General features: G+C 33.3%; 2 protein-coding genes across 3 annotated transcripts in view; one reads left to right on the forward strand and one right to left on the reverse strand.

The window, feature by feature from the left end:
* The window catches only part of LOC122258720 (protein phosphatase 1H), a 14,453-nt gene extending 6,878 nt beyond the window's left edge, over positions 1-7,575 (forward strand). For both annotated transcript variants that reach the window (XM_043024858.2, XM_043024859.2), the window contains 3 exons: positions 256-363; positions 680-843; positions 1,008-7,575. In XM_043024858.2, coding sequence (XP_042880792.2) covers positions 256-363; positions 680-843; positions 1,008-1,509 — 774 coding nt within the window. In that variant the 3' untranslated portion in view covers positions 1,510-7,575. The remainder of the gene's footprint in view (positions 1-255; positions 364-679; positions 844-1,007) is intronic.
* Positions 7,576-8,707: 1,132 nt separating this feature from the next.
* Las (lipoyl synthase, mitochondrial) lies at positions 8,708-14,785 on the reverse strand. Its single transcript, XM_043024860.2, has 9 exons — positions 14,687-14,785; positions 13,614-13,724; positions 12,739-12,864; positions 12,421-12,537; positions 12,094-12,250; positions 11,854-11,911; positions 10,839-10,997; positions 10,578-10,693; positions 8,708-9,665 (listed from the first exon to the last, which is right to left on the reverse strand). The coding sequence occupies exons 1-9, from the start codon at positions 14,756-14,758 to the stop codon at positions 9,418-9,420; spliced, it is 1,164 nt and encodes a 387-aa protein (XP_042880794.2). The 5' UTR covers positions 14,759-14,785; the 3' UTR covers positions 8,708-9,417.
* Between the last annotated feature and the right edge of the window lie 215 nt (positions 14,786-15,000).

Genomic DNA, 15,000 nt, shown 5'->3' on the forward strand with positions numbered 1-15,000 from the left:
CAACTGCATAATGCACACCATGGTAAATCAAGATGACGTTAGCATATTTGCCTTATTACAAGTCAGTTATATTTCTCCTAAAATAAGGTCTCTGTTGTAAACTGAATCACAGAGGAAGTAATGCTCGTGATAGGTTTAGAGCATATATAATTGTTCATAAAGTAAACTGAATGAAATGTTCATAAATGTTGATTCAACATTTGCTTATTCTCTTCACTAAGCATATACGTTTTCCGTATCTCTTCTCCTCCCCAGAGTCGTGTATTAGCAACCATTGGCGTGACAAGAGGCTTTGGGGATCATGACCTAAAGGCTCAGTGCTCATCATTACCCATCAAGCCATTCCTTACTCCAGAACCTGAAGTAGGTAGCATTTTTTATTTTTCACTTCCTTGCTTCCTTTCTTTTTTTGTTCATTGTTTCTCTGTCCACCTTTTTTTCACATCAGCTTGGTGTTTTAATGTGCAAATAATCATATGCCACATGATTTTTTGAAAATTGTTTTATTTATATTCATCAGACTATATTGATTTGAGGAGTTATTGTTATCTCCCAGTACAATTTTTGAATTAGTCCTGAGAATGCTTCTTGATGATTTATCATTATGATGTCCTTTATGTAAAAGGGAGTATTTGATGTGTGTAAACCACAAGGCATTAATAGTTTTACTGTGTTTCAGGTGAGAATATTTGACTTAACCACAGCAGACTTGACTGATGGTGATGTTTTGATTCTTGCTACGGATGGTCTTTGGGATATCACCACAAATGAGAAGGCTGTCTCTGTCGTTACAAAATCTCTTTCCCATTTCCCAGCAGAGGATCATGATAAATATAAATACAGGTGAGGTGCTGCAGGATAGTTTTCATATATTTAAAGAAACTTAAGAAGTATGCAGTTTTTTTCCCCTTCATCTCCATTTAAACTAGAATGCTATTTTGCATGACTTGCTGTATTTTATATTATTAATTTACTTATTTATAGTTAATTTTGCATTTTCTCAACAGATACACAGGTGCTGCTCAGGATCTGGTCATGAGTGCCAGAGGGAAATTGAAAGAGAGGAACTGGCGCACGAGTGAGGATAAACATGCAACCATTGATGACATATCTGTGTTTGTTATCCCTCTAAAGCCTTACAAAGAAATAAATCAGGAATGGACTACTAAATACAAAGCCAGTGTTGGTGCTAGTCAGAAAACTTGTGAGATAAAAAACAGAGTTGGTGCGAGTAGTAGTGTTCTGAGCCGGCCAATAGTTAGCATTCTTAACCCAGTCGAACCTGTTGAGGGGCTTGATCAGTGCTCAGTTGCACAGAGTGAGGAACCCGTCGCACCTGAAAGCAGTGTGGCTGAGCAGAACGATAAACCTGCTTCATCGACAGAAGAGGTAGGGGCAACACCACCTGTCAGTGCAGCAGACCTCAGGCCACAGGAGGATTACTTCAAAGATGACTCGGCAACAGAAGCACAAACTACAGTGCCAAGTGACAGCACAAATGCCTCCTAGTGAAGGTCAGCAGGCTTTGCATCCTCATGTCAAGTTTGAAGTGAGGATGGATTGTATATCTCCTTTGTGATATCGAGTTTTAAAGGTACCTTATTTGCCAGGGAACTTTTTTTTTCAGATTTTAGTCAATTAAAATGGAAATGTGAATTTTGTATTTCTTGGATTTACTCAGATTTTAAAAAATGTAATTGGACTTATAGAAAAAGTTACTAATGATTATTGAGTTAAGTGAAGTTAATACAAAATGGTGGGAGCAGAAAGATAATTGCAGAGAAAACTCCAAAACTTTAAAATCATTGTCAATTCATTTCTGACTGTGTATGCTTCACTATTTGTTTCACAGGAAATGCACACTTCACACACTATGGATTTTAGTGAAAACCTTTTCACATTATTGTACACATACCTACTTAAGATGCTGAATCTGGAGGTCTCTATAGTGTCCCAAGATAAATATGAATTCATAAAAATGTCATGTCATTTATTTTTATTGTATATGAAACCAATCTGTTGTGTTTCTTCTGAAACATTGGATCAGTGTCTATCAGCTTTTTCATTATTGATTTGACTTAGCTGAGATCTTTTGGAAGTCAAGGAAAAAACTTGCCATGATATTCTTGCAAAAATACATTCCACTGTAGAAATTATTTTGTTTTAAGGTAAAGTATATATACATAGGTTTATGATGAATAATTTTCTTTTTACCAACTGTTTCCAAAATTGAATCAAACAGAAGTTTTCTTTTCTTTCTTCTTCAAAGACTAGTGTATCTCATTGGCTTTTGTATTTCTATGTTTTGCACAGACGTGACAAAGAATATCTTACCATGAATGTTTAGGCTTTTGTCAGTCAGGTAATTGCAAGACATTCCTTTGAAGACAGCACTCTAACACTGAATACAAAGAATTTGTTTGATTATTATTCAGTGTTTGTTGATTTGATTTATGTCTTTTGCATTATACATTTGTTTTTTTGTCATACCAAGGTGGCAGTAGTATTGCCATTTCTCTGTAGAGAGAAGAAGGATTTTAGTTTATAGTGATAAATGTGTAAATTTAGGTATTAATAAATGCAGAAAGAGAAAAAATGCCTAATGCAGAGAAAAAAATATTTGAAATATTGAATTTGAAAAATATTATGTAAAATAGATTTTGGAAAAAAGGTGAAATACACCTTGGAAAGCAGTGAGGAAGAAGTAATAGACATAATTGTCATAGTTAGAAGCAACTAAAGTAGAGATTCATATGAATTCTGAAAAAAATAGAATATAATTTATAGTAAGGACAGTTTGATCAAACAGTCAGTCCTGGAATACCTTATCAAGAGGCCCAAGATTTGTTGCAACAAAGAAGTTTATTCTATTGTACCTCAGCAAAAGTGTGATTGTTGTGTGTGGAAATTGTCAGAGCTAGAAATACACCTTCTCTGTGAACCATCAATTGGAAATAGTAAAGGTCGTATGTGACATTTTATAAAGTGGTTTTTAGGTAATTCATATTTCCATTTTTCTAGAATCTGGAAAACCTATTGTATCAGGCAGAAAGTTAATTTTTCCCAAAAAGAATGTAAAATAATTTGTTGCTGATTATTATCTGGTGACACTACATTGCCATGAGCATAAATAGTGTTTCACAGAAATGCATGACACCTACAGGGCATGCATTAACTTGGTTCACATTGTTATTGTCTTTGTGAGTAGTTCGTAAACCCTTGTCAAGAAGCAGGATATGGGACTGGAATAAGGGCTCATGTATGATCATAGTGAAAGTTCATTCATTTTTTTAGTCAAGCACTTGACTCTCCTCAAAGTGCTCCATTTAGGACTTAGTCATGTTTTGCCCAGTTCCATCTTTGTGCTTCTTGGCAGTATTTAAAATACTTTCCATTACCAAAGTATTGTTATGATATATAAAGTATTTATTAATAAATGTACTGATAGAATGACCGTGCTCAAATGATTTGCTCTTGTGTAGTGTGAACAAAAAATGTGATAAATGACAAGAGCCATGGAAAAAAAAAAATTAGTTAAAGATCTTTTTCCTTTCTTTGTGCATATTTATTGTTGTGTCATGGCCAGCAAGGTCCGTATATGCAGAGAAGTTTGCAGGACTGGCTGTGAAAGTGAAAATAACAGTAATTTACAAGAAAATTGGGTAACTTCATTGTGTCAGCTTGGCAAGAATCTGCTGCAGCAACAAATTTATTACAAAATCAAATTGCTTTATCATTTGGTCAATCAGAAATAATGTGCATTTGGTCAGAATTATTATCATTATGTTTGAGTACGATACTCCTGTAAAAATAGAACCTGGATGAACATTCCAGAAGTTGTGCAATATATGGATCTAGTGTGAAATCATGTAAGAAGCTTTTCCTGGAGTTGAGAAGTACAAACTAACAAATGAAATAAGAAGGAAGGGACTGTAAATTAATTTTTAAGTTTTGGATCTCCATCAGGTAGCTTTCAGGGTTTGCCAAGAGTTTGTAGGAATCACACTTAAGTTTTTGGGACATTATATACTTTACCTGCCTAAATACATTTTATTTCATGAATCGAGGATTGAAGTAGTGATGGTTATTGGGCATGATGGCACAAAAAACACACCTTCAAGTGGAGGAATGTTATCAGACATTGTGCACTGTTGAGTGAACAATATTTCTTGTCAAGGTATTTGATTCCATTTGCTAGTTAACCATACATCATTGTATAAGGCTTTAGGTTTTCAGTGCTTTTTGGCTAGCCTAAATTTTGTTTCCCTCTTACTGAATAAGCAAAGGTGCTGTAATATGTCTCTGCTGCAAATGTATGTGGTGCAGGAAAATGTCAACCCTGTTTTTTCTTTCTTTCTAGATTGTTAAAGACATTAATGTACCAGAATGCTAGATGGTCCTCAGAGTGCATATGATGTGAATAATATATTTGCAAAAAGGCATTTGAATTTATACTTAATGGGATGATTTTAGGATTGATGAAAGATGAAATTTAGCTTTTGTTTGGAAAAATTAGAAAAATCAATTATTGGATTAACTAATGTTTAATAGTCCTTTGGTATACTTTTCCCCATGTTTTCTACTAAAGTGGGAAATTGCAAAAGGCTTGATGTGCAAAGCTCAACAGCTGAAAACAGATGCCAAAAAATATGGAATTATATGAAAGTTTCACCCAGATTTTTGTATGATTTATGACTAAGGATATATAAACAAATTCAATGACTCATCCCTAGAAGAACAAAAATGGTGGTAAAGCTTTTTATTCTTTTACTACCAACAGTTTTATATCATATGCAAAGGAAAGTAGTTATCATAATTAGGATTACTTACTGGCAAAACCAGAATGGGTATGAAAGCATTGGTTTTACGTATTTGCATTGATTTTCATTTTGGAGATGTAATGGTTTGAAAAATTAAGGTCTTAATTATAATGTCTGTTGATGATGTGATTGGATTTATATGATATTTTTGGACCAAAAATTAAATCAATTAGTATCAGAAGTATTTCATGTGTAATATGATTTATAGTAATTACATGAATGCAAAAGCAGATTGTGAAAAAGAAATATTAAGCACATTCTTATAAGTTACTAGAAAAATTAACTTTATAAAACTGTTTAGTTTAAGGAAAATTAAAATAAACTCATTGATTTAAGAAAAGGAAATGATTCTGATAAAAAAAAAAATTATGAATTCGATATTGATTTAATTTATATATGGTATTTGGTTAACTGTATTCTGTCTGTGTTGGGTGGAGATTCTGGTTGATGTGATTTATCATATTTGATTATCCTGGACTGCCAGGTTCTATAGATGAATGCTAGAGATTGTAACAGAGAAATAACCGAGACACTGTCGAGAATGAATGCTCCAACATTTATGTTTTCCAAAGATTTGCTGACATTCCTTGGTTTTTTATTTCTTTTAAGATATATTGTAATGTAAAATGTAACTCTTAGAAATAAAGGGAATGTTCTTTTTTTTGTACTGTATATTTTTTCATGCTGGTGCCTCTTCTTGAATGTTTCTTGGCTTTGCCCTTTTAAATTCTGTAATTTGTGGAGGTGTCGTATATATTGTTAGTACTATAACAACTAAGGTTAAAGGTTTATTTATTTTGATTGATTAAATTTGGACTTGCTGTTAGTCTTTCTTTTTGAAAGGGTTTTGGGGATGTATAATTCTTTTCTCAGTGAGTTTACTTATATTAAACTACATTCTCTGTGTATATTTGTGTAATTGTGTTTTGCTTGATATCAAGAACAAATACTGACAGTTGTTTTGCTTTTGGTACTTGACAGATGCATTAATTTTTTTTGAACACTTTAAGCTGAATTAATATGTAATGTATTATTTGATTTTCATGGCATTTCTATGAACATATATTTACAGGAATCACAAATATTTATCATTTTGTGTTTGGATCCTGACACACTATATGTGAGATTTTTAAACTGCTGAAGTTTTTTGCAAATTGCCTTATTTTTTAATGAAAATTCAGTTTTATATATTGCAATTATGTTATTTCATATAGCATATTTGATGTATTGATGAGCATTTCTGAGACATTTTTTGAAGACATTTTTAATGCAGAAACATGTAAACCAACAATTAATATATGAATCTAACAAAAGGAGATATAATGGTAAAGTTGACACAAAGGAAATTCATCACTACTAGTCATTCAGCATTTCAGCATCGTTCCTGAACTCAAGATCAGTGATGATTGTATGGTAGTCCTATCAGGAAATCAAGTTCCTGGGGTTTTATCATTGCATGCTGGTAAATCCCTGATTTTGCTGCTGCAGAAAGGCATTCCAAAAGAATAGTTTAGATGAAGATAAAGCCACTAACATACATTGAAATCTAGAACTGTATAAACAAAATCAGTTGATCATAAGTATTATTATTATAATTGTTATGATTATTTTCCTAATATCCAAACTTTTCCTAAAATTAAACTGTTTCTGATTTAGGCATATATAATGTTTCATTTTTTATCGATTCCTCTTATTTATTGATTTGAATTATTTATTAAATAGCTTGATCTGAAACATTTATGTACAAGTTCACCCATTGACAGCAGATGGCATGATTTGTTGCTAAGGCAGAGTCAGTCATAGATGCGGATGGCACCGTGCCAAACAACATAAACCCGCCACACGACTGTATACATATTTTATTAAAACCGCGACCAATGGGTTAATATATACTCCCCTCTCTGACAACTTTTGGATTTCCTGACATGATAAGGCTGGTTTTGGAGGTGTTGTAAGATAACCACAGAAGGATGTAGAGAGGATTCAACTTTGAATTCTTGCTTTAGAATGTTTAATGGGAATGTACCAAGTATATATGAAATTTATTTAGAAATACAGTACTAGCTCAGACAGACATAGATACGAACACAATCATGAGAGAGGGAGGGAGAAGGGATGAATATGAGGGGAGAGGAGAGGAGGGGAGGTTATGTGCATCTGAACAGTATTCATTATACATTGAAGAATTCTGCGTCAAATTATATGTGCACTCATGACATCCACTGGAGGGAGATTGCTAGTCTAGCTGTGTTATAGGAGCTTTATAAGAAACATTTAGAACAGTTCATAGGGTTTCATAAATAGGAATGCCTTGTGATATAACAAGATTTTCTTACTGAAAAAGTTAGTATATACCAGTCACATTAAGAATTAGGTGAACCATCTGGCAAATCATGTAGTCATTGGTGGATGTAAGGGAAAAGAATATTCCAATTTAGGAGATAATATAAATGTTTTTCTAGAAGCTTAGTTTTGACAAATAATTATATGATTTTTTTTTTCATATGTGATTTTCTTTTTCTTTGGAGAAAAGTGATGTTCCAGATTAGTGTAAAGTGACATATCTGTTCTTTTATGTAATATGTATTGTTATAATATTTTTTGTCTGTTATTTATGTTTGTTTTCAATTTTGGGATTCATGTGCAACCTAATGTGCATGTTTTCCCTTTTTTATATAAGCAGTAATAATAATGGAAATTAATATGTAATAACTCACTTTGCAGATTTCATTGTATGAAATGTTTATACCTGAAAGCTGTTTTATTTTTTATTTCCTACAAGTTCATTCACTCTCAGCCATTGCTAAAACTTTCAATGAAAGTCAATGTCAAACAGGATAATACTACAAAAAATATAGTAATGAAAAATGAAATCTTGCCATGGATTTTATATCTGAATTACAGTTGAAGATTATTGATATCCTACCTGCTTTAGGAAATATGGTAGGTAATTATGAGATGAGAAGTTTTTGCAACAACAGTTTCCATGCCTTTATATTATTAAAAACGAAGCCTGATGACTTCCAAAACTAAGTAGAATATTAAAAAAATGATATATTATCAGGAATGAAAGTGAATTATCAGCTTACATTGGGCCACAGATATTATACTATGCATAAATGGCCCTTTACTTTTCAGTAAAAAAAGGAAAAATTGAGCAAAAACTATGAACAACTGAGAAGAATACTGAACAGTTTAATATAAATTGTGGATTGGACTATGGTAATGTACAAAGTAAATGCATTAAATAAATCTAGAGTTAACCGCTTGATACAGGGATCATATGTTAACTGTAGCTTAGTTTCATTATCATTTTTAAAAATCTATTTGTATTACTATTGTTATTGTTATTATCATTATTATGATGATAATGATTATTAATAGTATTATAACAATGGTAATAGTAATGAAAATCAAAACTTTCTGAAGCTTTTGGGAATGGGGTTAATAGGTAAGGTCATTCAGACTAAACCAGCTTGCTCCTTATTGCTAACTAACCCTATAGTGGACAATGCATGTATACGTACATTTCTAGTGTCAATGGACAAAGAGTAATCTCTCAACAACCAGGGAATTAGCAATTTCTTGAATGCAGCAGTAGTAACTTCATGTGCTGCTTTTAACCCAATAACAATGAGGCTGTTTTAGCTCAAAATTATTGAAATGCTGGGATTTTCAAATGGGTAAGTCTAATGCCTCGGGATTTTCGCCCGCACTGGCTGCGGCCAAGCGCTATATGCTCGATCATCCAGCGCACCAGCCAGGAGGATAGCCACAACGAACTATCTCATCCCCAGTGGCTGATGCTGCCACCACTTGAGGTGATATCTTGTCACCCGTCGTCAAGAGGTTAAAAGAGATGAGAAGAAAAAATATGTTCTTAATAAAGTTTGGTCCTTTAATAATATTCTATATATACTTTTTCCTTTATTACCATTAAAATATTAGTTCACTGCTCTCAGTGTAGTACAACCTGAATATCTTAATGCTATACAGCTGAAAAGGAAACTTTCTCCCACATGAGCAAAATCAATTCTGAAAGAACACACTAAAATAAAATATAAACATATATCTTTCAACAAAGAACTATATTCTTAATGTATATTAGATATACAATATCTAAAACTGAGCAATATGAGAAATTGAGATGGAGAGAAAAAAAAATATATATCAGAAAACTACCTGAAATACATTAAAAGAGTACTTTTTCTCCATTATAGAATTCATATGAGAAAAACATTGATAACAAAAACTAAAAATATTTCTGCCATCAGAGAAAAAGAGAAAAAGAAGAAATATTTATGTATGTATGTATGTATAAATGAATATATAACTAAATATATATGAATATATATGTATGTATGTATATGTAGATATTTATAATGCATATTTAGAAAGAGATAAAGCTAGATACAATGATAAATGTGGAAACCTGATATTTATCTATTTTTCTTCTTCCCATATTAATTGTTTCTTTATAGACATAGGTAATCAGACAAGAGACTAGCCATTGCTCACAAACCATTTTTTTTACATCTTGCTCTGTTTTCCAACAGCTTGTGTTATTAATAAAGTCAATTCAATATATATATAAAGATTATGTACTCTCACTTTGCACACTCTTCTTCCTGTCCTGCAACAAATTCTTCAAGAAAAATTCTCCAGCTCTATAAGATGACCTGACTAAGGGACCACTGGCAGTGTAACTGAATCCGAGTGTTTTCCCAACCTCTTCCCAGTGCTGGTATTTTGCTGGAGTGACGTATTCTACTACCTTCAGGTGCCTCTTTGTTGGCTGCATGTACTGCCCTAGAGTTAAACAGTCAACGCCAGCACTTCGCAAGTCTGAAAAATGAGTATGGTCTTCAATTATTACTTCTTTTTTTATTCATTTATGATCTGCTATATAACCTATTAATTTCCGGTGTTTAAAACAAACATCAGACACTTGTTAATACATAAAAGAGGAAGAATAAGGTAATAACATTAACCCAATACCGCCGGGCGCCGGCCACAGACGGCGATTATGTAATATGATAGCGCGGGTGCCGTCATACGCCGTCGATGATATAATTGATTTAGGCCTATGCGTTCGAGAGCCCCGGCATTGAAGCCATAAAAGACGAAACAGCCCGGTGGGAATGGGTTAAGAGACAAAATTAACACAGCCGGCCTTTACCCCTCCATGACAGGCGTGGTTCATGGGATTAAATAATTTTTGTACTGCATTTTTTCTTGAGTTGAAGTTACAAGCTATTATGATGCTCTATCATACCTAATGCTAATCAGTATCACTTTGCTAATACATCATGCCAAAAGTCTAGAAAATAATAGAAAACGTATATCTTAACCCGTTCCCGACGGGGCCAATCCGGCTTAAATAGACCAAAATTCCGGGACTCTTGAACGCATAAGCCTAACGCGTCGGGATTCTCGGCCGCACTGGCCGAGAGCCAGCGCTGCGCGCTGGCTCCTCCCGCGCCCCGGGCTGGACAAAGTAATGCGTCCCCGTCGTGTAGCCCAAAAACCACTAGACGTGTTATCTTGTCATCCGTCGTTAACAGGTTAAGATGCTCAGCTGAACATCTGTTAACCAGGATGGTTTAACATTTTCAAGGGTTATATTCTTAAAGCCTTGACATTTTGTGAAAAAAGAGGTAAAAGGAAACTGAAAAAAAAAAACAAACTTCATAGACAAATAAAAATTTTCCAGAAACAAATCAAGCAATATTTGCCTTGTCTATGGGAGCCGCTTACCTTTCATTGTCTGCAGGATTTCTTCATCAGTTTCTCCCAAACCAAGCATAATAGAAGACTTTGTTACCAAATCTGGCTTAACTGTCTTGGCATGCTTCAGCACTGCCAGAGATTGCCTGAAAAAAATTTGGGTCAAGGAATGGCTTTTTAAAGTATACCACAATAGATGGATATTTATTTAGTTCTACCTTCAGGAAATACGGACTTCAGAACATAAACATTATAAGTGATAGTCTAAAAATTTTTTTTTCTTTTACTTACCGATACTTTGCTCTTGGGTCACGCACTCGGGGTGTAAGTGCCTCAACAGTCTCAATGTTGTGTGCAAACACATCAAGGCCAGAGAGAGCAATTGTTTTAACACAGTCTTCATTCCCTCTGAAGTCAGGAACAAGGCACTCCACCAGGATTGATGAATTCCTGAAATTCAATAGATCAGTAAATCCATGAAAAATTACTGTTATTCCTATAGATATACACTAATATTACTAGAATGATACAATCTTCTCAGAGCAGATAAAAACTAGATGCCTTCCATCCCTAAAAATAAATTTGACTAATAAGTGTTAAAAAAATGAAAACATATATGGGTAGATTGAGGCTTAAACATCAATAAAGGTGGTGAAAATAAAATAGGATTTGTGGTCATAACACCATATAAAATTATGAAGTATGGCATGGAAGAGGTGTTATAATTAGCAAGAAAACTACTATGTTCACCTGCCTATTATAATGATATCAGCCTTGATCTTAGTTCTTAGGGCTTTAATTAGTCATTTGTAATCCAACATAACTATTCAGGCAATTCTGGTGCCTCCATTAACCCATTCACAGTGGTAGAAGAGATATCTTGTCATCAGACTATTTCTAACACGACTGATGTTCTATCTTGTCGTGAAGTTTCACAGTATATATATTATCTTTTCATATATAAATTTTAGTTGCAATTGCCTAGACATAATTTTCTTGACTTTCTATAATAATAAAAAGAAAGAAAGAAAGAAAAAGAAGTCACCCTTAAGAATAGGATAAGTAAAAATTGCTCTGAGAGGTTCAGTGAAGCACTGTGCCTTGAGGAATCTTACAGCAGAAAGCTGCATGCTATATTGCAAGCAGGAGTGAGATTAGTCAAATATATGCCCCAAAACAATAGAGATCTGACATCATGATAATTCTCTAATGACATTTTCATAGTAACAACTATAGACTAAATATAATTATGAGATTGCTATACCACCATTTTATGGGAAAAATTGTTGTACGTTTTGATACATACTGCTTTTTGAGTTCTGTGACTGTTTCTGCAATATGAGCTGATCCACCATCCTCTATGTCTGTAAAAGTCAAAATAAAAATGGTGAGTGCACCTCAGAGAAAGACAGAAAAGATCATGTGTAGTGTAATTCATATTCTTTATTCCTGGCCAAATTATAATGAGAGAAATACCCTTCCCTGTTTAAAAACAATATAAAAGGCAAGGAGAGACAATAACAAACTTTCAAAAATAAATAATTACCATCACGGTCTACCGATGTCAGAACAACATAATCTAGTCCCCATTTTGTTATGGCTTTTGCAGTGTTGAAAGGCTCATTAACATCTAATGGAGGTGGCTTTCGGGAGGTCTTCACAGAGCAGAAGCGGCATCCACGTGTGCATGTGTCACCCATTAGCTGAGATTTAAGGGTTATCTGTTAGTTATTTCATTCTGAATTTACTTTTATAAATAAACTTTTATTAATTCTTTTTATCAAAAAAATGAATTTATCTATATACATGTTTCCAAATTATCTATCTAATTAGTTATAATAAAAAATGAATAACAAGCATGTTAAACACCTACCATGATTGTAGCAGTGGATACATTATCTTCATTTCCCCCCCAACATTCACCAATATTTGGACACCGAGCTTCTTCACAAACTGTATGTAGATTCAGGCCACGAAGGTCTTCCTTGAGCTGCAAATTATGACAAATATATACAAATTCATTAAATAAAATAAAAGAACAGTAAGTAATCTATCAATAAAGCCATTATTCTAGCTGTTGATATTAGATTTAAGAAAATAAGATAAACAGGAAGAAAAAGATAGTTCACCCAGATGGAGAAAATATTCCATAATGATAACAAATGGTTTCTATCAATAAACAACATCTTACCTTACTGAAGTCTTTACCCATGGGGATTTCCCGCTTCAACCATGGTGGGAGTCTTAGTCGCTCCCTTTCGCCTGCTTCTCGCTTCAGTTTCCCATCATAGTCTGACCAGGTCATGTCTTTGGTCACCTGAGAATAAAAGTATTTAAGTATGACTGTAATTGCAAATATAGTTGTTTGTAAAGTAACAAAAACTTTAACCCATCCACGACGGGGGAATTCTAGCCTTGAATGTCCCAATGCCGGGGCGTTCGAATTATTAGGCCTAAATCAATTGAATGGCTGGCACAATACTGTGCCGCCCGGCCACTGGGCTTTTGAATGCGCGGTACAGTACTGTACCACCCGTCCAGTGTGGGTTAAAAAGTGTATTCATATAAAATGGAAAGGGTACTAAGATACATTAGGTATCTATTACTTTGCATATCTATCTTTGTGGGCTATTCTTTATATGCTTAATAGATATGTCAAAATAACCATGATGTGTGTAAAAGATATCCAGCACCATGGGGATATATATATATATATATATATATATATATATATATATATATATATATATATATATATATATATATATATATATATATATATTATACAACACACACACACACATACACACAAACACACACATACACACAAACACACACACACACACAACACATACAACACACACACATACACACACATACTCGCACACACACAACACACAACACACACACAATATATATATATATATATATATATATATATATATATATATATATATATATATAGATACACACACACACACACACACACACAGATATGTATATATATAATATGATGAAAAAGGGCTAACATTCGGCTTTGATTGATAAACTTCACCAATGTCCTACCTCTCCAGATATGAAATCTCCCAAAGATGGTCCATCTTTTATCTTGTTCTTTTTTTCCTTGGGCAACGTATTTGCTTGTCGAGTGCTTGAGATGCAGCACTGAGCTGTGACCTGTAATATTTCATATATCATTATCTTGTGGTACAAAGGTGCATGAACTATTAGGATCTGGTTGCAAAGCTAACTTGCTCCTACCTGAAACTCCTCCAACTATATTCTTAGAAGGCATACATGATATCAGAAGTTAAAAATAGAAAAATTCTGTGCACTACTGCAGTTTTTACAATTTATACCAGACAGAAAATTATTTGTAGAGTACATGCCCCCCTAATTTTATAGTGTGCCAAATGCAATTCATTGGTGTGGTGTCATCTTTTGAGAGAGCTAAATCACTGCACTTGTACACATAATATGATATTTTTCTATACAGGTTTGGGTGCTTCTGTGAAACATGGGTACAAAAGAAAGTAGATAATACATGATTTATATCTCTTTATATCATATATATTTCTTACCTTTGATGGATATGTCATTTTGATTACATGCAACATTTTTCCATTCATTTTTATCCCTTTCACTTTTTAACTCATCCTCCAAAATGTTATATAAATTCCCTAATTTAACTGCATATGGCAATAAAAATGAAACTTTTTTATGGATAACCACCAAATAATAATTTAATGTTGTTTTAACCCCATGCAACATACAAATGCATGTATATACTTGTGCATTAAATAATATATGTTTAAGAACTGGTTCACCAGTGATATCATATCAATGTTGCATCCTAGTGCAGTTCAATTGTGTAATCAGAAAACTTCTCGGTTCTTCTCCCCAGCACTAGAAGAAAATCTACATTTATTTTGAAACTCTTAAAATACAGAACACGAAGACAATTCTCTATTTGGTAGTGTTGCGCGATATATTTACGCGAACGAAAACTTAAATAACCGAGTTATAACTATTACCTCTCAATACCTGAATTCTACAAGAGATTAACCCTTATCAAGACGAGAAATTTCCTCAAAATGACCTTACATTCACAAATAGGTCTTTACATAAAGGTGACTTACATTTTTCCTCACGAGAACCCGAGCTAAAGAGCGCGAATCTCCGCAGCTCCTCAGCAAGACTTGGGCAGCCATGGTTGTTTTGGTAAGGAGCTGCTGTCCTAAAATATATTTGACTCTGAATATTCTTAAATAGCATAAAGTAAATATGAAAAAGATTTTAAAAAATATCCTAGATAAAATTAATTTCAAGTTTTATATTTAACACTGTTCTTTATATATCAGGGAGCGCTGGGTCATAGACTTATTCATTTTCACTTGTTAAAATATATATATATATATATATATATATATATATATATATATATATATATATA

Source organism: Penaeus japonicus, unplaced genomic scaffold (assembly GCF_977035675.1).
Source record: "Penaeus japonicus unplaced genomic scaffold, GWHDUDI00000001_assembly GWHDUDI00000014, whole genome shotgun sequence".
NCBI lineage: Eukaryota > Metazoa > Arthropoda > Malacostraca > Decapoda > Penaeidae > Penaeus > Penaeus japonicus.

Bases quoted from the DNA above. Each gene is read 5' to 3' on its own strand.
- Las (XM_043024860.2), bottom strand. From the start codon at position 14,758: ATGGCTGCCCAAGTCTTGCTGAGGAGCTGCGGAGATTCGCGCTCTTTA. The intron at 12,865-13,613 runs GTAGGACATTGG...TTTTATTCTCAG, and splicing joins GAGATTTCATATCTGGAGAG to GTGACCAAAGACATGACCTG. The intron at 12,538-12,738 runs GTAAGATGTTGT...CATAATTTGCAG, and splicing joins TGGGTAAAGACTTCAGTAAG to CTCAAGGAAGACCTTCGTGG.